The 22328-nt window shown below is 39.0% G+C and overlaps 2 protein-coding genes across 3 annotated transcripts; both read left to right on the top strand.

Annotated features, from left to right (window-relative positions):
* The first annotated feature begins 1501 nt into the window (after positions 1-1501).
* LOC136329959 (ERV-BabFcenv provirus ancestral Env polyprotein) lies at positions 1502-3419 on the top strand. Its single transcript, XM_066266513.1, has 2 exons — positions 1502-2846; positions 3373-3419. Exons 1-2 carry the CDS (start codon positions 1502-1504, stop codon positions 3417-3419), a joined length of 1392 nt encoding a protein of 463 aa, XP_066122610.1.
* A 953-nt stretch (positions 3420-4372) lies between these two features.
* EEF1E1 (eukaryotic translation elongation factor 1 epsilon 1) lies at positions 4373-20752 on the top strand. 2 transcript variants are annotated; one of them, XR_010730118.1, is made up of 5 exons: positions 4376-4511; positions 9507-9707; positions 13778-13873; positions 19973-20188; positions 20611-20752. XR_010730118.1 is itself a non-coding variant. In XM_066264925.1 (4 exons), exons 1-4 carry the CDS (start codon positions 4425-4427, stop codon positions 20111-20113), a joined length of 525 nt encoding a protein of 174 aa, XP_066121022.1. In that variant the 5' UTR covers positions 4373-4424; the 3' UTR covers positions 20114-20598. The 2 variants fall into 2 exon arrangements, 1 of the variants encoding a protein (XP_066121022.1); XM_066264925.1 differs by lacking the exon at positions 20611-20752 and having other exon boundaries at positions 4373-4511; positions 19973-20598.
* Positions 20753-22328: the final 1576 nt, after the last annotated feature.

Below are 22328 nucleotides of genomic sequence, written 5' to 3'. Positions count from 1 at the left end.
GGCTGAGCTTATAGCTCTTACAAGAGCTCTGACTCTCAGCTCAGGAAAAATGGCTAATATTTACACAGACTCAAAATATTGCTATCATATTCTTCACTCAGCTGCAGCCATTTGGAGAGAGCGCGGATTCCTTACTACCAAAGGCAATCCCCTCCAAAACCATACTTACATACAAAATCTTTTAAATGCAGCCCTACTTCCCAAGAAAGCAGCCATTATTCATTGCAAGGGACATCAAAGAAGCACCTCTCCTATACCCATAGGAAATAATTTAGCTGATCAGGTAGCCAAGAAAGTTGCAACTCAGCCTCCAGACTCACAAATTTACTTCCTCACCTCACTTACTCCACAATATTCCACTAAGGAGAAAATTATCTACTCCTCTCTCCCACAAAAGGAGGAATGGTTTCTCAAGGACGGTAAACTCCTCCTTCCGCAATCCCAAACTGAGACCATCTTACAGTCCATACACGACTCTTTCCACGTAGGCTATCAACCTCTTCTAATTTACATCTCCTCCTTCCTCACGGGCAATAGTATTTCTGCCACCCTTAAATGAATAACCTTGTCCTGTCATATCTGTATCTCTTGCACATCACAGGGAGGAATACACCCCAAATCTTTCCCCGCCCACCAGGCTCGGGGACAACTACCAGCCCAAAATTGGCAAATAGACTTTACATATATGCCTAAATATAAGGGACTCAAATACCTCCTTACCATAGTAGATACCTTTTCAGGATGGATTGAGGCATTCCCCACAAAACAGGAAGATGCTGGCACTGTTGCCACCATCCTAACTGAACATATTATTCCTCGATTTGGTCTCCCTTCTGTACTTCAATCTGATAATGGCCCTGCCTTCATTTCTCACATCACCCAATCTCTCTCCTCCTACCTAGGACTCAAATGGCGGTTACACATTCCATACCATCCTCAGTCCTCAGGGAAGGTTGAACGAGCAAACCAGGTCCTCAAATATCATCTCACAAAACTCATCCTAGAGCTACACCTACCTTGGCCTCAGCTTCTTCCCTTAGCCCTCATGAGAATTCGAGCTATGCCCAGGAAACCCTTAAATTTAAGCCCCTTTGAAATTATGTATGGTAAACCCTTTGTTCTGGACTCCAGTCCCCTTGCACCCTCGGATCCCGCCATGGGGTCCTACTTTCCTGCTCTGGCCCACATGCGAGCCAACATACATGCTGAGGTCAACAAGCTGTTACCCCAACCTTTTCCAACAACTAAGACACCTTTTTCCCTCCTACCCGGAGACCAGGTATACAAGAAGACCCGAGGAAAGACACCTCTTCAACCAGTTTGGACGGGACCCCACACAGTCATCCTGAGTACTCCAACAGCTGTAAAAAGAGGGAGATACCCACTGGACTCACCTCTCTCACATCAAACCCTATATCAGCAAACCTCCTAAATCCTATCTTTCAACCCCTACAGGTCCCCTAACCCTAAAGCTCTCCCGTATCCCTGAAGAACTAGGAGAATGAATAATATTCACCTTCTAACGCTTCTCAGTCTTTTTATCCTTCTCATGGTAAGGGGACAGGATCGCTGGGTCTTCTCGGCTGAAGAAGAGCCTACAGACGGACATGAAACATTTCTTTTAGCTCAAGCTAACTGCTCTCTCCAGGGCTGCCAGGAGAAAATATCTCTAACTTTACCATGGAAGAACTTTCACCCCCCGCTATACAGCCCGCCCTATCTCTGCATTCCTGATCTCCAAACTAAACCCAGTTGTAAAGATAAGTGCACTGATGGTCAGTTCTTTAAAGACTGTCTCTCTCTTCAGTTGACTGCCTCCGCTAATCCTTGGATCTTTGATATCTGGGATCCCTGGGATAATAAGTGGGTAAAGCCATATTTAATATATCTCTATTTGTCAAACTTTGGTCTTCCAGATAGAAAACTCAAAATATATCGAAAATGGGTGAGGGAAAAAACGCCCTCCAAGGTTCTCGAAGAATTAACCAATTCTATCCTTACCTATGAAGATGAACTTAAAACTCAAGCATCTGATCCCTACTCTCAACCTTTTTCATGGATAGGACTCATCAAACAGGGCATCCAAGTTCTCAACCTCACTTCTGTATATAACATTTCTCACTGCTTTCTCTGTGCCTTCCTTAATAAGCCTCCCATCACGGCAGTTCCTTTACCCTATCCACTCAACATCACCAAAAATCCAGACCCTTTTTTTCTTTCTGGAGTTCCTCTCTTCCAAGAGGACCCCACCTCAACCCTCCCAATTTGCTACACCAATCAGCCTACCCCGTTATGTAACAAGACTATCCCAATCAAAACTTCTCTAACCAGCCCTAACGGAACTCATTTCTGGTGCAATGGAACCATTCTAAAAACTTTATATACCTCTTCCCCCCTCCCTTGTGTCCCAGTAATAGTTGCACCACAACTAATCTATTTTGGAGAGGAAGAATTTTCAAACCAGCTGAGAACAAGCAGGAATAAATGGGCTGCCTTCCTCCCGGTCCTCCTTGGCCTTACCCTTGCCACCTCTATAACAGCTATAGGGATAGATGGGGCTGGCTTAGGCCATAGTATATGGACTACTAACCAACTAAAGGCAGACCTAGAACAGGCCCTTGATAATTCAGCCACCTCTCTAGCCTCTCTCCAAAGACAACTGACCTCGCTAGCTCAAGTCGCCCTACAAAACCGAAGGGCTTTAGATCTACTAACAGCCGAGAAAGGTGGTACTTATCTCTTTTTACAGGAACAGTGTTGTTATTACATCAATGAGTCTGGCCTGGTCGAGGAAAATATCAACTCTCTCCGAAAACTTCAGGAACGAATCCGCAGTGGCCAGGCCAGTACCGGCCCCTATTCCGAACAATGGTGGAAAAACCCCTTGTTCTCCATGCTAGCACCAATTATAGGACCAATTCTAATTCTGTGCATAATTTTAATACTTGTCCCCTTCTTTATCAAGTTCTTACAGGCCCGGATGAGAGAAGTCTCCAGGATTACCTATAATCAAATGCTCCTACACTCCTATTTCCCAGTACCCCAAGGAGAACTTCATGAGGGAAATATCAAATAGGTAGGGATGACAGCAGGAAGAAGCCGCCCCTCAGCCCGAGAAGTTCCCTCCTGAATGTTCTCCAAACCCTCTTCCTTTTTAACCACACATATTCAGTTCTTCTAAAAATTTACACCAACAGGTTTCCTGTATCTTAAAATCTCCACATGTCCTCTCATTTGAGAGGAACCAGACCAGCATGTCTCATGAGGCTCATCCAGGAGACCATGCATCACCATGTCACTCTGTCCACTTGGCACTCACAGCAAGCAACGGACAATTATTACCCCGCAAAATTTTTTTACTTCCTCACTCAGGTTTTCAGAGACATCACCTGGTTCAGACTTCACAGCATGGAAATTGACGACCTCCTTAACTGGATGGGGGACTTGGTTTGGCAAGGTTCCCTTCTCAAGTTCTCTCCAGAAGAAGCAATAATTTTCCAATTTTTTCTCCTCTTTCTCCTCATCACCCCTCACCATATATTATAAAATTAATAACTGCCTTTCTTTTATATGTAACCACAGAGTTGAGAACTGATAGATACGTGAATTCCAAACTGCCCTCTTGATGTTCCGCTTATCTGTCAGACCTCACCCTTACTGGACTATTGACCCTGAGACAGAGGAATTCCAAAAAGCTGACAAGCCGCTCCAAGGAGGGGCTCCGGACATACCAGGACTTTTTGATTCAACACCCACATGCTCGAAGTCCCCCAAGGAGAAGCATTCCGGACATACCAGGACTTTTGCCTCAGTATCCCCTCAGGCTCTCCCAAACACTACATAACTCGCAGCTAGTCTGTAACTCGGTGCACTTCTTCTGGAGGGGTGCCCCAGCAGGTCTTTCTTTTCTAATAAAGCCTGCACATCTGGTGATCGAGTGCCCTCTCATTCTTACAGTTGGAAACCCCTAATACTATATAATTAACTCCTTGCTATGCAACTCGACCGTTCAAATTCAGATTCCTGAACCAAAGAAAGGTAAGTTTCAGTTCCAATTACCGGTATGTATAAAAGTGTTAGCAAGCTACATCAGTTAACCAGTTAATTCTGGCAGTCTAGCAAGAGCCTCCCGTTTGGAAGTTGGCAGATTCAGCTTTTTGCAGCAGCAAAAGCCCAGCACTGACTGCACATGGGGGGAGGGGCGTGGCCTCCACGACCCGGAACATCGCACTGTGCCGCACCACTCCACTTGTCTCACAACGCGCCCTTTCCCTCCCCTTGGCCCCGCCTCCAGCGCGCAGCGCCGTCCACGCCTCCTTTCAGCCAATAGCCAGACAGTTTTGTGGGAGCCAGCCTTCCCACCCCGCCAATGCAGGAGCTCCTTGCCGTCCTGTTCCGCCCCTGCCGGGAGCTCTGGCCGAAAGATGGCGGCGGCCGCTGAGTTGGAGCTGCTGGAGAAGTCTCTGGAGCTAAGCGGAGGGAACAAATACAGCGCTCCGGGAGAGCGCCAGGTGAGAAGCGGAGGCGGTGCGGAGGGGAAGAGTGGGTGTGAGCGGATCCTGCTGAGCCCAGGTAGGACGGGCTGACCGGCAGAAGCAGCCCGGGAGACGGCGCGGCCCCTCATTTCCCCACGTGTCTGCGTAGCGGGGCAAGCGGGCTGGCGCCTTTCGGCCGTTCCCTGCTCCCCGAACCCCACGGAAAGAGGGAGGGAACCTGCTACGTTCGGGCTCGGCCCCAACGTTTCCTGGTATGATCGCATACTGGGAAAGCGAAGAGATTCCGCAGACTCCGCGGGTACACCAACCTGGAGGTCCTGTGTTCGTATTCAGTGACAGCAGTTACTATAAGAATACCTTTCATTCATTGTGAGACAACTACTTTAGAAAGGTAACAGGGGCCTGAGGAATACAGCAGTGACAGCTGAAGCTGCCCTCAGGAAGCTTGCTTTTTTAGCTGGGTGGGCAAACATTACAGCTGTTTTCATCACAATGCTGAATGGTGCTACAGTAAGCTAGCTGGTTTAGAGAACACAATGGTGTTGGCCCAATCCGGAAGATTCAGGGAAAGCTTTTCTAAGGCGTTATGTATCGATTTCTTTGTGCGGCGGGCAGAGAATGAGGGGGGAAAGTTCTTATACCTTACCAATGTATGAGATTGGTAAGGTATAAGGACTTAGATTTCTCAAGGCATTGAAGGACATTTGTATTCTATCAAGATCAATGTTTGCTGTGGAGGTAATGTATTAGACGAGGAGAGTATATGACAACTTTGGAGGTACAGTCTGCATTGCTTAATGGCAGGGATACCTTCTGAGAAATGCCTGGTTAGGCCATTTTATCCTTGTGAGAACATCACAGAGTGACCCACAAACCTAGATTTATTTGTAGCCTACTCCCTACACACCTGTGTTACATGGTATGGCCTATTGCCACTACACTACAAACCTGTGCAGCATGTAACTACAGAGTACTGGAGGCAATTGAAACACAATGATAAATATTTGTCTCCTTAAACATAAAAAAGGTACAGGAAAGATGTGGGATAAAAGATAAGAAATAGTACCTCTGTATAATGACACTGCTGTTCATGACTGGAGCTTGCAGGACTGGAAGTTCTCTTCGAGGTAGTGGGGAGTAAAGGTGAACCCAGGAGGTCACACACTGGATGTACACTTAGGTGACATTAGATTTATAAAGAATTTTCTTTAATAATAAATTCATCTTAGGTTTCTGTAATTTTTTACTTTCTAAAACTTAAAGTTTTAAAAACTTTTTGACTCATAATAACACTTAGCTTAAAACACAAACATATTTATACAACTTCCAAAAATTTTTTATCCCTTTTTCTATAAGATTTTTTTTATTTTTAATTTTTAACTTTTTAAACATTTTTGTTAAAAACTAAATTACTGACACACACATTAGTCCAGGCCTACACAGGATCAGGAGCATCACTATCACTGTCTCCACCTCCACATCTTGTCTCACTGGAAGGTCTTCAGGGCATCACATATGTAGAGCTCTCATCTCCTGTGATAACAGCGCCTCAGGCTCTTAAGAAAGTGCCACTTAGAAATATGTCCAGGGTTGTTTGCTTGGTTTGTTTCTTTTTTTCATAATAAATTTGCTTGGAAACAGATAAAGGACCATAAACAGTCCTCTCTATTAGTGATACCTGTGATGTTGCTAGCAATAGGAATTTTTTAGCTCCATATTGTTTTGTGGGAGGACCACTGTTGCGTACACCAGACATCATCACAGGACACATGACTATATACATTTTTTGCCTTCCTGAGATTTCTTTCCAGATGTCATTTATTTTTTGTTCTTACATTTTCTGTTCTTCATTTGGCCCATGTTAAAACTTTTTCTTAACAAATATACACCTCATATAGGTGGGATATAAAACTGAAACTCACGGACACAGATAAAACTGAAATGGACAATATACGGTGACAGAAAAATGATCTGACTTTGGGTGATGGGCACACAACACAATCAACAGTTCCAATGCTATAGAAATGTTCACCTGAAACCTATGTACTCTTATTGATCAATGTCACCACATTAAATTTAATTTCTAAATTAAAAAAAGATATCTAAAAATGTACAATATGATTTAATATATGTATAAATTATGAAAAAAATTCCCCAATTGAATTAGTTTACTCATCTATTATTTTTACATATTTACCTTTTGGAGGGGCTGAGAACATTTAAGTTTTTTTCTTTTAGCAATTTCATTTATACAGTGTTATCAACTTAAGTGTAACAGACACCACATTATCAAACATATTATTATTTGACATCCTAAGCCCTATTTCTGTGGGTAAAGAAGTAGAATATAAGTTTTCCAAGATAATTTTGAATAATGATATCTTATGACAGTGAAATATATTACATTAACTTTATGATAAGAATACAGAAGGACAACAAAATGAATAGAAAAAACTCATGGATACAGACAACAATGTGGTGACTCCGGGGGTGGGGGAGGTGGAGGAGGGTAGAGGGGGGATAAATGGTGATGGACAAAGACTTGACTTGGGAGGGTGAACACACAATGCAGTGTACAGAGATGTGTTGTAGAAGTGAGCACCTGAAACCTGTATAATTATGTTAACTGGTGTCACCCCAATAAATTTAATTTTTAAAAGATCTTGTCTTAAAAGCAACATATTGTAGTTTTTACATGTAAATTGTATTAAAATCTAGAAAGGATCCACAACTTGCTTAAGATAGCCCAGTGATTGGTAGCAGGGTAGGGCATTTGAGCCAAAGTGACCTGCATTTGCTTTTTCCTCTGGCCTTGTGCTGATTCCGTCCCTTCAACCACTATTCCCTAGTTTGATTTCTGTTTTATAGGGAACATTGCAAAGGGGTGAGTCTTGCCTTCAGGGGATTTTATTGTCTAGTATGAAGCTGTCACTGGCAGCTAATTTAAGGCAGAACAAGAATGTTTACTAAATGGAGGTAAGCATTGTTGAGTATGGATGAGAAAGTTAATTCTTACTATAAGAATGGGTTTGTAAACTTCACAGAAAAATCTGTTTAAATTGTGAAAGACCAATAAGTTATGACCACTGAGAAGTCTGGGGCAAAAGTAGAGCAGTATAATGAGTGATACAATGCAAAGTAAACCCAAAATTATAGTTTGAGGCCCAATTGTGAGGGCTTTGCAGTTCGGAATATGGTTTCTTTTCGTTTTTCATTTTTGTAGCAGAAGACAGCTATTGAAACTTCTATTTTTGTGTTTGAGGACTGGATGAGGATATGTAATAAGATGCAGTCATTTCTTTTTAAGACAACTGACAGTAGTAAGCCAGCGATTAGGCATTATTGCAACATTACCAATAATAAACAACTGAAAACATTTCAGAGATCCAGTTCTAGGGGAATGGTTCATTAAATTATCAGCACATTGGAATATTACTTCTGTAGTCATTAAAAGTGTATTAATTGAAAACTGTGGAACCCTAAGATGAATGAGAAAATAATCTGTGTCCCATGATTGCAGCTGTGTAAGAGTTCTATCTTTAGGCTGTGTAGAGAAAAGAGGATGGACTTTGGAGCCAGCCATATTTTATTCAAACCTGATTCTGCCATTACAGACCTGGTGACCTTGGTTCTTTATTGGTAAAACGAGGACAAGATTATTTACCTATCTTAGAAGATATAATGATTAGATGACCATTTGTATTGCTGTTATAATAGGGGAAACATGAAAACTAGGATAATTTTTCAGATGGTTACCTGAAACCCATACTTTATTACCAGTTGCCCAAATTATATTTGCAGTATGGTTTTTTAATATGAAATATGAGTCCAGAGTTAGAGTGACTCCAGAATTGCTTAATATGCAGTCCATGACAACCAAGTCACCATCACAGCCCATACCTAGTTAATAAGATAGGTAATTATATTAGCTTATATAACACTAAAACCAGCATAGATCCCATTTAGTGGTTCTAACTACAGTGTGTCCGTAAAGTCATGGTGCACTTTTGACCGGTCACAGGAAAGCAACAAAAGACGATAGAAATGTGAAATCTGCACCAAATAAAAGGAAAACCTTCCCAGTTTCTGTAGGATGATGTGGCAGCATGTGCGCATGTGCAGATGATGACGTAACACCGTGTATACAGCGGAGCAGCCCACGGCCATGCCAGGCAAGATGTCGATGGTACAGAGGAAAGTTCAGTGTGTTCTGTGGCTCGCTAAATTCGAATCCATGACCAAAGTGCAACATGAATATCGGCGCGTTTATAACAAAGCGCCACCACATAGGAATAACATTACTCGGTGGGATAAGCAGTTGAAGGAAACCGGCAGTTTGGTGGAGAAACCCCATTCTGGTAGGCCATCAGTCAGTGATGAGTCTGTAGAGGCTATACGGGATAGCTACCTAAGGAGCCCTAAAAAATCTGTGTGTGAGCCCACATCGAACTGCACTGAATAGGTGTGAAACTGGGAGAGTTTTCCTTTTATTTGGTTCAGATTTCACATTTCTGTCGTCTTTTGTTTCTTTCCTGTGACCAGTCAAAAGTGCACCATGACTTTATGGATACACTGTATATTAATATGAACTCAGTGTCACTATAATGTCCTTGTTTTTGTTATTACAGAAGTTGGGTTTATTTAAGCATGTTCACTGTTCTAAAATAAAATAGGGTGTGGGTAAACTTGATCAAAATTAATGCAGTGTTATAAGGACTTACATTTTCTCTTTTTGTACATACATGGTTATAAATTACATAGAACTATTATACTGATTTTTGCAATGTTATTACCAATTTCAGCATCAGCATCTGTTATCAAATGCATATTATATAATTGCTATTTTCCTGACTTTCATTTTCATAATTTAGTACATAATTTAGTATCTGAAAGTAAAATCTTAGACTATTTGAAAAACAGTTGAGGAATTTAGCAATTACTTAGAATTGCAGTGGTGCTAGTATTTGTTTTTGAAATTACCTGAAGAACCTTTTTTTTTTTTTTTTAAAGATTCCAGTTCTTCAAACAAACAATGGTCCAAGTCTAACCGGATTGACTACTATAGCGACTCATCTGGTCAAGGAAGCCAAGAAAGAATACTTGCTTGGGAGCACAGCAGAAGAAAAAGCAATAGTTCAGCAGTGGTTAGAGTACAGAGTAACGCGAGTAGATGGAAACTCCACTAAAGATGATATCCGCATTCTGTTGAAGGTATTGTTACTTCTGCTTACAGGCTGAAATAAGTGAACTATTAATACAGGAATCTCTTCTCTGAGATTCAGTAGCTAAATAGGTATTGACCTTCTTGTTTCCATCTGCCTAGGGGTAGTTGTACTTGTTATTGCTTTTGCCAGAACAGACTGCCAGCCTGCCCCCTTCAGAGAAGCGCCCATCTGCTTCTTCACCCTTCCCCTCTCCTCTCTCTCTCTCTCTTCCCCTCCTGTAGCCAAGGCTCCATTGGAGCAAAGTTGGCTGAGGCGCTGAAGATGGTTCCATGGCCTCTGCCTCAGGCACTAGAATGGCTCTATTTGCAATGGAGCAATGCCCCAGATGGGCAGAACATCGCCCCCTAGTGGGCTTTCTGGGTGGATTCTGGTCAGGCTCATGTGGGAGTCTGTCTCTCTACCTCCCTGCTTTTCACTTCAGAAAATACCAAAAAAAAAAAAAAAAAAAGTTTAAGATTCTAACCTTAAGAATCTGTATAACTAAAACGTAGATATAGATTCTGTTTTAAGAATATATACATATACACTATAGCCTGACCTAGGCGGTGACCCAGTGGATAGAACATCAGACTGGGATGCAGAGGGCCCAGGTTCAAAACCCCATGGTCCGACTTAAGTGTGGGCTCATTCGTTTTGAGCACAGCTCACCAGCTTGAACCCAAGGTCCCTGGTTTGAGCAAGGGGTCACTCGGTCTGCTGTAGCCCCCTGGTCAAGGCACATATGAGAGAGCAATCAGTGAACAACTAAGGGGCTGCAACAAAGAATTGATGCTTCTCATCTCTCTCCTGTCTCTCTGTCCCTCTGTCTGTCTCTCTCTCTGTCACAAAAAATGAAAGAATATATACACTATATATTAAGGACTGTAATTTTTCCAGACCTTATTTTAAAATGCTTCTTTAAATTAAATGAAGATACCTTTATTTTCATACTTTATCAAAGTTATTTCATTTGAATATGTTTGGAGAAAAACTATCTCCATTCAATTGATTACTAGAATTTAAGTGGTAGTTCTAATATATTTTACTCTTTCTACTCAAATTTTACTTTTATTCTTCTGAATTTATCTCCTCATTTATGTCCACATTCCTTTGTGCCCTCATTTATATCACCTCTAATAATCCATATCCTTAAACCATTTTGAAAATCACTGTCTTTTAAATAAAGGCTTAGGCAAACTTAGAAAGATTAAGTTCAACTCCACGAGCATTTACTGATTAGTGATCTACCACATAGCAGGTATTTGGAATGTGATTTAAGAAAACAAAATGCTGTCTCTACTGTTTAAGAATTTTTCCAGGCCTGACCAGGATAGAGCGTCAGACTGGGATGCGGAGGACCCAGGTTCGAGACCCTGAGGTCACCAGCTTGAGCACGGGCTCATCTGGTTTGAGCAAAGCTCACCAGCTTGGACCCAAGGTCGCTGGCTTGAGCAAGGAGTCACTCGGTCTGCTGTAGCCCCCCGGTCAAGGCACATATGAGAAAGCAATCAATGAACAACTAAGGTGTCACAATGAAGAAATGAAGCTTCTCATCTCTCTCCCTTCCTGTCTGTCTGTCCCTCTGTCTGACTCTGTCACCAAAAAAAAAAAAAAAAGAATTTTTCCAGAATTAATGCTATTGACAACTGTGCAGTGCTTTATAACTAGTCTTTAGAGTAGCCTGTGAGAATATCTGATAATACTTCATATAACCTATGTATAAACAAATATTATAAAGGTTAAACAAATATTTTGTCTTATTTAATTTAAAGGTAATTTAATATAAATCCCTGTGCTGTTAAATTATATGTTAAATTTGAGAGGGACCAAAAGTATTCATATAATTTTTTTATCCAGATTTTTATCTTTTCTCAGGAACTTAATTGATTTGTTCATGCTGGTCTGTCAGACAATATGTCAAATTTAAATTAGGGCCTTTTAAACATTTTTATATCACTTTTTTAACATGTTCTTTAAATATTTTTTTCTTCAGAAGTACCTAGTGGCTATTTAGGAAGTTCAATAGTTAGCATTTTTTTTGTAATGATTTTAAAGGAACTAACTTTGTATATATTTAAAATAATCTTTTAAAAATTGATGGTAATTAGAGAACAACTGACAGGACTTTTTGTAGCCTTATATGGTGTTTAAAACTAGAGTCTTTAAGATGTTAGAAAAACTAGATACTACCCAATTATAAAAGAATGAAGTTGGACCCCTACTTTGCATGGTATTTAATTCAAAATGGCAAAGTCCTAAGCATAGACCTAAAACTATATATAAAACTCTTAGAAGGAAACGAGAAAAAAATCACATCATTTGATTTGACAGTGATTTATTGGATATGATACCAAAAGCATAGGCAACAATAGCAAACTAAAATTTTAGACTATATCAAAATTTAAAACTTGTTCATCACCAAACACAATTGACAGAATGAAGATGCAGCCCATGGAATGGAAGAAAATATTTACAAATTACATATCTGAGAAAGGGTTAATATCCAGAATATATACTGCTCACAAAAATTAGGGGATATTTCAAAATGAATATGAAGCTATAAAATACTCCCCAATTTTTTGAGCAGTATATAAAGAGCTCCTAAACTCAACTAAGAAAAATCTAAGAATCCAACTGAAAATGAACAAAGGACCTGGGTAGACATTCAGAAGACATGCAAAGCTATTAAGTATATTAAAAGATGCTCAGCATTAATAATCATTAGGTAAATATCAATCAAAACCACAATGAGATAATCACCTCACCTCTATTAGGTTTGCTACTACCAAAGAAACAGAAAATAACAATGTTGATGAGAAATGGGAAACCCTGTGCTTTCATGGGACTATAAAAAGGTAAAGCTGCTGTGAAAAAAGTATAGTGATTCCTCAGAAGATTAAAAATGGAATCACCATATGATCCAGTAATTGCACTTACAAATATATACCCAAACTGGGTCTCAAACAGGTGTGTGTACACCCAATGGTTATAGCAGTATTATTCACAATAGCTGCTGAGTTGTGGAAAGTACCCAAGTGTCCATTGACAGGTGAGTGAATAAATAAAATGTGGTATATACGTATACAATGTAATATTTTCTAGCGTGAAAAGAAAGGGAATTCTGATATATGCTACAACATGGGTGAACCTTAAAGAAAATATTATGCTAAGTGAAATAAGTTAGTTACATATGACTAATACTCTTAGGATTCCATATATATATTCAGTATCCAAAGTGGTCAAATTCATAGACACAGCAGAGTGGTAGTTGCCAGGGCCTGGGGTGAAAGGGAAATGGGGAGTTGTTGAATAGAGTTTTAGTTTTACAAGATGAAAAAATTCTGAAACTGGTTGCACAACAGTGTAAATACCCATAACACTTACTGAATTATACAATTAAAAAAATGGTTAAAATGTGCCTGTCCTGCGGTGGTGCAGTAGATAAAGCATAGAGCTGGAATGCTGAGGTCGCCAGTTCAAAACCCCAGGCTTGTCTGGTCAAGGCACATATGAGAGTTGATGCTTCTTGCTCCTCCCCCCTTCTCTCTCTCTCTCTGTCTCTACTCTCTCTCTCTAAAAATGAATAAATAAAATTTTTTTTAAATGGTTAAAATGGTAAATCTTATGTTACAGGTATTGTAGCACAATTAAAAATTTAAAAATGTACATATATAATAGGGCAACAAACCAATAAATTATAATTCTCTTAAGAGTTAAATATTGTTGAGGAGCTTTTTATGTTTTAATGGAAAAAATAAATCTCACAAGAGCATGATTTATAAAATGTTTCCTCCCCCCCAAAAATTGAGAATCTGAAATGATCGCTTTGAATATAATTTTTAATGTTTTCTTATTTCTTTAAAATAAGACTAATGATGTTTGCCCTATTTTTTAAAATGAGATGACTAGTATATGACTTGTAATTTTGAATGAATCTATTAATGTCAAAGACAATTTATTAAACTAGATGTCAGTGTTCAGTTTCCTAATAGCCTTCTAAATGTTTTAAAGTCAAATGATAATGGTAGTTAACTTTAGTATTACTGTCTTTTAAATAAATTTTTGTTTTTTTTCTAGGATCTTAATTCATATCTTGAAGATAAAGTCTACCTTACAGGATACAACTTTACCTTAGCAGATATCCTGTTATACTATGGCCTCCATCGCTTCATTGTAAGTATTTGAATAGTTATTGTTTTTCATTGTTTTTCTGTAATGTTCAGATGATTTGTCTTGAATTTAAATCAAATTTCAGTTTTTAGTTTATCAAGTAAAAATGAAAGGAGCGATTTTTATATAGGTACCTTATGTAAATATATGTAAATATTCCTTCTGTGTGCACATGACACATAGTTGCTTCCTATTCCTTGATCTGCTGGATTCCTGTCATTCTGCTCTTCTTGCAACTGCTTCTCTTGCCACCCTTTGGACTTGATTGTCATCATCACCTGGATCCCACCTCTCCATCTTCATTCTAGTACCTCATCTTCTCCTTAGCTCTTAATCTCTTACTCCCTAAGCCCCATCATTATCTAAAGTAACCCCTTCCCTTTTTTCTAACCTACATACTTTCTCCCCCATCCAACCTAGATCCCCTTTAGTGTAATTTCAACTTCATCCTTTTATTGTGGTATCTTCAGTTTCTTTGTTCTGCTGTACAGAATATTCAGCACCCTTTCCTGTAAATCCCCAACTCTTGGTTAGTCTAAATAAATGCCTTCAATGCTATGTCTAGGCTGAGTTCTGTTGGAGATGTTACAACACTGAAGATTGGCACCACAGTAAATTTACACTTTTCAACTTCAGCTGGGCCACACTGATCAGCTCTTTTACTCCTCCTGGGAACATTTCCAGACTTTTAGCACTTTGCTCAAGCTTCACTTTTCTGCCTCCCTCTTTATCTTCAGTCATTATCACAGAGCCTTCTTCCTTTATTCAGCCAGAAAATGGAGGCTAGACTTTGAACACACTCACCTTCCAGCCCTGCCTATGTCATATCCTCCTTCATCTTGTCTCCTTTTTGAGGCCTCAGAGAGAATCAGCTTGCTTTTTCCTAAGCTGATCCATTCCTCTGGTGTCTTACCTCACTTCCCCCTCTACCTTCTGCCCCCTTTCTGGATCTTGTCCCAAATTTTATATTCTTTTTTTCTCATATCTTCAATGTTTCTATCTCTGGTCAATCTCTTTAAATTGTTTTTATCTTAAGTTTATTTACAAATAATTATTTGGCACTAACTATAAAGGCACTGTTCTGTATGCTTTATAAATGTTAACTCATTACATCCTTTAACAGCCGTGTGAGGCGAGTACTATTATCTCCATTTTACAGACAAAGTAGCTGAAGCATAGAGAGGTGAGATGTCTTCTTTGAGATCACCTGAGTAACTGGCAAAACCATGTCTGAAAACCAGGCAGTTTGGCTCAGAGTTTGTAATTTCTTACATCTCTCTCCCTGAAATCTTCCAACACCCATATCCCCCTTGTGGAAAAAAAAAGGAGTCCTCCATTTTTCTGTATTCTGTACCTCACGCATTCAGTCAATGAGGTCTTTTTTGCACCTTGTGTCTTGTGGCATTACTTAATTTTGAAGTTAATATTAGAGAATTGTCATCTCTAATCCTGCGCGCAATACCTCTCAGCAGGCTAATGAATGACCCTCGCAAGGTCTGGCTTCATTGAGCATCAAGCTGTTAAACAGGAGAACATTTCTCTCATCTAATTTAAAAAAAAAAAAAGGATGAAAATGAAGTATAACTCTTGCAAACCAAGTGTATGCCGGTATTTTCATTTTTCTGTCCCCTGGCTTATGCAGGTCATGCTACTGCAGAGAATACTCTGAGAACGAGGGAGCTTGTGTGGAATTTCTTTGCCAGCAGAGTAAACAAGGTCATAATTCCATAATGCAAAATATAACAGCTGCAAAGTTAAATGATGATACCTGATGCCTTCCAGGATGTTTGGTTTTCAAGCAGCTTGGAACTGTTTCATTCAATGGTACATGTTAAAACTAGGGTTACATTAACAATATTTAATTACCTGTAGCTATTTATAATTCCTAATTTGAGATGTATATCCTCTTTATATGTAGTGAGTAGGATGTTATGATTAAGGATATTATGCTTATCTTTTTAAAAAACATAACTGAGTGGAATACTATGTAAGTTAACTATCCTCTTGGCTTCATAAAGTGAGTTTATAGCCAAAGCATCTCTTCTACCTTGGTCCAAGTTCAGGCAAAGTACATGGGAGAAATAAATACTTTATCAAGGAACAGGCCTTGCAGACTAAATGTGACAGAACTGTACTGTGGTTTTAAATGACATCCCTGTTGAGTTAGGTGTAAAAATACCCAGATGAGAAAGAAATGATTACTAGGTATTAAATTCAAGCACAGTAGATATGAACTTCTGATTGGCTACCTGCTCATATTTATCAGACAGTTTCCCATGCTCTGTTTACTTTGGTATATTTATGTTTGCCCTCATTTTTCATTTATTTGTTCATGTTATTAAATACTTAAAATGTAATCAGTGCAATATACAAAGCAGCAGTCATGGAATCTTCAAGTCATTAAATAATCCTGCTGTATTTTATTTCAGTGTAAGCCCAATTTTAGTTGTGGCCAGCATACTCTAATTGTAAGATCTGGTCTATCTAAATTAAATTCCCTTTGAGGAATATTATGTTGTTCTTCCTTTGATACACTGCCAGTTAGTGTGGCTGTTTATTATCACACCAGTGATTCATTGCTTTCTTAAACTGATTTCACTAGTAGATAGCAGTCCCTATGAACAGACTGTTACTCAAGATTATTAAAATCCTTCGTAACATTATGTGCTGCTTGAGTATCAGATTGTTATCAACTGAAATCTGTTTGTTTGAAGTTCAGAACACAGATGGAGATATGTCATTCTTTTAGGAAGAAAGGAAAAATGGAAAGAAATAGCTATAGAGCTGTCCAGGGTGGCTGTCCAGGATGGCTAGCCAGAGAGCATATCCCAAAGGCAGCGTGGTGCCAGTAGTAAGGGTAGCAGACCAGCATTTCATCATTATCTGGAATAGGTCCCTTCAAGTATTTCTCACATGTCTTCGTGGAAAAGTAGTGACTCAGAATATTATCTGTTTGGCTTTAAAGTTCAAACTAGTTATTGAGTGCCAATAGATATAAAAAAGGAATGGTTAAGTAGGCACTGGCATGTAGACCAGTAAGAAGCAGGAAGTAGTAACTAGAACAATTTGCATTGTGTTTCCTGTCATACAAAGGAGGGGAGGGGAGGGGAGGGGAGCCAAACTACTCTACTAAAAGGGATGAAGGAAAACCAATGTTAATCCATATGATCCCATCCAGAAGGCTTGATGCGGAGAAAACTCTTGTTGTTTACTGTAAATTCAGAAATAGATTGTCTACCAAAAAGTAGCAAAGTTAACAAATAGAGGTCAGTCATAATTTTCTTAGACTCAAGGGACAAGTCCAAAGTTGAAACTAAAGGAAGGTTAAGTAGTGACTTGATCATTTTGGAAAAGCTTTGTGTATTTCTAGCCAAGTTTTCTGAGGGCAAATGAACAACTTTGCATTCTCTAAAACAGATCATCTAGTTAAAAATTATTTAATAAATTATTAAATAAAACAATAAATTGGGAAATGTTAGACAAAGTTTAAAAAGGTCTTAGAATGAAATTTTTTTATACTGTGGGTCTGTTATAATTCTTACACTAGAGACTTTAAATTTGAAAATTTTAAGTTGAAGAATATTGATTCTTCTGTGTGTCATATTTTGTTGTAATTTTAAATAAAAAGCCTAGAAGCAGCATATGCTCATCCTCTAATAAAAAACACTGTTCTGAAATGTGAATAGGAAGAATGCATTGCTCTTTTACCCTGTTTCAATATCTGAGTGAGCAACTTTTTTTTTTTTTTCCGTGAGAAGTAAGGAGGCAGAGAAACAGACTTCCACATGCACCCTGACCAGGATCCACTGAGCAGCCCACTACGAGGCGATGCTCTGCCCTTCTGGGGCCGTTGCTCAGCAACTAAGTTATTTAAGTACCTAGATGAGGCCATGGAGCCATCCTTAGTGCCTGGAGCCAACTTGCTCCAACCGAGCCATGGCTGTAGGAGGCGAAGAAAGAGACAGAGAAAGAGAAGGGAGAGGGAGAGGGGTGGAGAAGCAGATGGTTGCCTCTCCTGTGTGCCCTGGCCAGGAATTGAACCTGGGACATCCACACACTGGGCTGATGCTGTACCACTGAGCCAACCGGCCAGGGCCCTGAGTGAGCAACTTAAACGTAGATCAGACAAACATCAGCACTCTAGTGTTTGGAAATGTTTTCTTTGCAGTGCGTTTTAGTTTATTCTGAAAAATAATAGCTCACAAAATGGCTGGATGGAGACATTTTAAAAGAGAGTTCTGGAGAGTAAATTGCAAGAGAGTGGGCAGATTCAAATGATCATGAGATGAAGCTGCAGTAAAACTTGTTTTTCTGTTTGCTTTAACTACCACTAAAGATTTGCTGAAGTGGTTTTGAATTTTATTTATTTATTTTAGTGAACTCGCCCCCATTTTCTATCAGATTTGCAGCTATGTTAACTAGTGGTTGAGCTTTTTTAAAAAATCTATATTTTTTTTCGGTATCAGTGGTGGATTTCACATATGGTAAAGATTTAAAAAAAGAACCAAAAAGCTCTTTTATAAAATATGTTTTACTTTTAGAAATGTAGACTGATGTTTAGTTTATTCCACAATAATAGTTTAAGTGCCTCATGTGTATGCCCATCAGACAGGAATAACATAATTCTTTACGTGTGAAACCATGAATTCTCATTTAATAAAAAGTCTGTTTTGCATAAAAAAGATTCTTGACCAATTTTTTGACAAATATGTTAATTTTTTTTCATCTGCGTGCTATAGACTTATTTTGTAGGTGGAATACTTATAGTCATATCTGTCTGTTAAGTAGATGCAACCTGACATCCCCTTAAACAAGATGAGTATATTTTATAATTTACTATAGCAGCTCATATGTGCTTAAACCCAAAACTTAAATTTTTATGTAACAGAACCAATGAGACCATCACTGCTAATAATTTAAGCAAATGTGGCCAACAGAAGTAGTTGAGACCACCAAAGATAATGTTAAAAGATCAAATATGTACGGAAATAGTAGTATCCTGATATCATGAAGGCGAAAAGGGAGGCAGGATAACTTGCTTCAGGTATTTGTTTTAAATTGACTCGTAGTAAATATAAAATGACTATAGGAGAGCACTTAAATATTTATTGAGAAAATACTGTATGTCTACCTTTTTATTGTTTATCTTGCAATATTCATTAAATAAATATTGAATTAACAACTGGAGAAGGAACTGGGCTGCTTTTCACAGGTCACGGTTGTGAGTTCCTGTCTTCTGGCTTTCTCTTTCCCTGCCAGCTCTTCATGGTTGGAATCTAAGATTTGTCTTTCAGAGAAAAGTCTTTGGATTTTGAGCCCAGTGAAATGATTGGCACCAACTGCTTTTACTGGAGCTTTCTCCAGTCAGATCTCTGGGCATTCTTGTATCTTGATAATAAATTCTGTGAACTGTTACATCTATTGAAGATAGAGTCCAGCTTTATTGCACAGAATTTAAGTCTATTGTTCACCTGAGGCATTTGCCGCTGGAAATAGCCCTTTGTGTACTAAGCAATAATCACTTAAAATTAAAAGGGTCATTGTCTTTTTGAGTGGAGTTTTTCCCCAGAGTTCAATAGAAAGGAAGCAGTAGTCCATACACACACACACACACACACACACACACACACACACACACCAGCCATCTATAAATAGCTGTACATGCATATGTATGTATAAGAGTTTACAAAGTATACCCTTAAGTATTTTAGAGGCCAATAAACCTTTCTTTTTTTAGGTTTGCTGGAAGATATTAGAGTAAGAACCATATCTTACTGTTTTGGAAGCTGTTCTCTTACTCCTGTTTTCTTTTCCAATAAAGTAAAAAACGAACTCTTTGGGCATCCAGATCCTGGGTTAATGTAAAATTGACATTTGTTAAAAATGCCAGATTTCCCTAGAAAGCACACCTGGTTTTGAACTGAACATAAAAGCCTTAAATAAATCGGTAGCTCTTCCAAGTGGCTGAAATTTTTCACTCTTATCTGAACATGTTGGCTTTGAGAACTAGGTTTTTTCTTCCCCAATATCTATCTCCCACTCCAATGATATTAATAGTTGTGCTTATGTAATGTCTGTGTTGTGTTTTTAATCTCTACTTAGGTTGACCTAACAGTTCAAGAAAAGGAGAAATATCTTAATTTGTCTCGCTGGTTTTGCCACATTCAGCATCATCCAGGCATCAGGCAACATTTGTCTACTGTCGTGTTCATCAAGAACAGACTGTATACTAATTCCCACTAGAAGCTACCCATGCCATACAGAAGAGTGATTACAAATATTTTAAATGGAAAGCGTATTCTGGACCAGAGGACTAATGTAAATTCATATGCAGTTATTCTTTACTTGCGGAAGTTGATAGAATTTTTGAAGTATAAACTTGTGTCTGAATGTTTTGTTTAGTTGAAATTTTGCAATTTTTTAATTCAGCTGCTGTCAAAACGAGATAAGATCAGGTTATAAAATATAAAATATTTTAATAAAAGTTGTGAATCAGTGGCTTATTTTTAAAAAAAACAGTCCTTTTAATGGTCACCCTATTTGGCTATTTATTGTCCTTGTTTTCATATTTTTAAATTCATTTTTCCCTTGTGAATATTTATAGTAGTTTGTATTAAGATCTATAGTAATATGTGCCAAGGATAGAGAAAGGGATGACAGATGTATTTGTTTTCAGATATTTATGTGAACCAGTAAATGTGACTTAAAAGAATCTTTTTTTGTTTCTTTCTTTCCTGTAGTCGGTATTCATTGAAGTGAATCTAACTACTGCATTGCCTAGATCAGGGGTCAGGAACCTATGGCTCACGAGCCAGATGTGGCTCTTTTGATGGCTGCATCTGGCTTGAAGACAAATCTTTAATAAAAGAAATAATGTTAAAAATATAAAACATTCTCATGTATTACAATCCATTTATTTCCTACTGTTCATTCATGGTTGTGGGTGGCTGGAGCCAATCACAGCTGTCCTCCGGGACAACACCAGAGTTTTATTGGATAATGCGTAATGTACATGGGTCGTTGTGAGGTCAGGAAGTAAACTTGCCTCCTTTTAATCAAGTAGTCAGCTAGCTAATTGCAGAAACCCTTTTGACGAAGAAGGTGGCTAAAATAAAAAAAAGATGAGGAGTATTGTACTTTTCAGCAGGAATGGACAGAGGAATTTGCCTTTGTGGAGAAGAGCAGGTTCTACAGTGTGTCTAATATGCAATGATAAAATTGCATTAATGAAATGGTCAAATATAAAAAGCGGCACTTCGACACACACCATACTACATTTGCATTGAAATATCCAGCGGGGGACAGCAGGAATAAAGTGTGTCAAGAGCTACTGTGCAGAGTGCAAGCTACTCAGCAGCAACTCCGTGTTTGGACCCAACAAGGTGACTGGAATTTGGCTAGCTTTGCTGGTGCTTTAGCAATTGTGAGAAACAGAAAGCCATTCACAGATGGGGAGTATGCCAAAACATTCATGCTTGATGTTGCCAGTGAACATTTTGACAACTTTTCGGATAAAGACAAGATAATCAAACGAATAAAAGGCATGCTTCTGTTGGCAAAAACTCTTCACAATCATATCATGATGGCAAATCAAATTGAGGCAACACAAGTGAAGGACAAATGCAGCACCATTCTTTTCTCTCGCTTTGGATGAGTCAACAGATGTAAGCCATTTATCCCAGTTCAGCGTGATTGCAAGGTATGCTGTTGGTGACACACTAAGTGAGGAAAGTCTTGGCTGTTTTGCCTATGAAAGAGACAACAAGAGGGGAGGATTTATTTAACTCTTTCACTGAGTTTGCTAAAGAAAAAAATTACCAATGAATAAACTTATTTCGGTGTGTACTGATGGTGCTCCGTGCATGGTGGGGAAAAATAGAGGACTCATAGCGCTTCTTTGTGAACATGAAAAGACCCATCCTAAGTTTTCACTGCATCCTACACCAGGAGGCGCTTTGTGCTCAGGATGTGTGGCGAGCAGCTTGGTGAGGTGATGTCGCTGGTCACTCAGGTGGTCAACTATATTGTTCCCCAAGCTTTAAATGATCGCCAGTTTAAAACACTGCTGGATGAAGTTGGGAATAATTATCCTGGTCTGCTTTGGCGCAGCAATGTGTATTGGTTGTCAAAAGGGAAGGTGCTCAGCTGTTTCACAGCTTGTCTGAGCGAAATCTGGACTTTTCTTGAAATGAAAAACATAAAGCATCCTGAGTTAGCTAACACTGAGTGGCTCCTGAAGTTCTATATCTCGTGGACATGACTGAACATCTGAACCAGCTCAATGTGAAAATGCAAGGTGTTGGAAATACAGTCTTATCCCTTCAACAGGCAGTGTTTGCATTTGAAAACAAGCTGGAACTCTTCATCACGGACATTGAAACAGGTCGTTTACTACACTTTGAAAAACTGGGAGTTGAAAGATGCATGCACAGCAAGTGACCCTGCTCAACATCTTGAT

The sequence above is a fragment of the Saccopteryx bilineata genome, chromosome 3 (genome assembly GCF_036850765.1).
Source record: "Saccopteryx bilineata isolate mSacBil1 chromosome 3, mSacBil1_pri_phased_curated, whole genome shotgun sequence".
In the NCBI taxonomy this organism is placed as follows: Eukaryota; Metazoa; Chordata; class Mammalia; order Chiroptera; family Emballonuridae; genus Saccopteryx; species Saccopteryx bilineata.
The sequence above is the reverse complement of the archived record's forward strand: the minus strand, read 5'-3'. Positions and strand labels throughout refer to the sequence as shown.

Bases quoted from the DNA above. Each gene is read 5' to 3' on its own strand.
- LOC136329959 (XM_066266513.1), top strand. From the start codon at position 1,502: ATGAATAATATTCACCTTCTAACGCTTCTCAGTCTTTTTATCCTTCTC. The intron at 2,847-3,372 runs GTACCGGCCCCT...TTCCTCACTCAG, and splicing joins AATCCGCAGTGGCCAGGCCA to GTTTTCAGAGACATCACCTG.
- EEF1E1 (XM_066264925.1), top strand. From the start codon at position 4,425: ATGGCGGCGGCCGCTGAGTTGGAGCTGCTGGAGAAGTCTCTGGAGCTA. The intron at 4,512-9,506 runs GTGAGAAGCGGA...TTTTTTTTAAAG, and splicing joins GCGCTCCGGGAGAGCGCCAG to ATTCCAGTTCTTCAAACAAA. The intron at 9,708-13,777 runs GTATTGTTACTT...TTTTTTTTCTAG, and splicing joins ATATCCGCATTCTGTTGAAG to GATCTTAATTCATATCTTGA.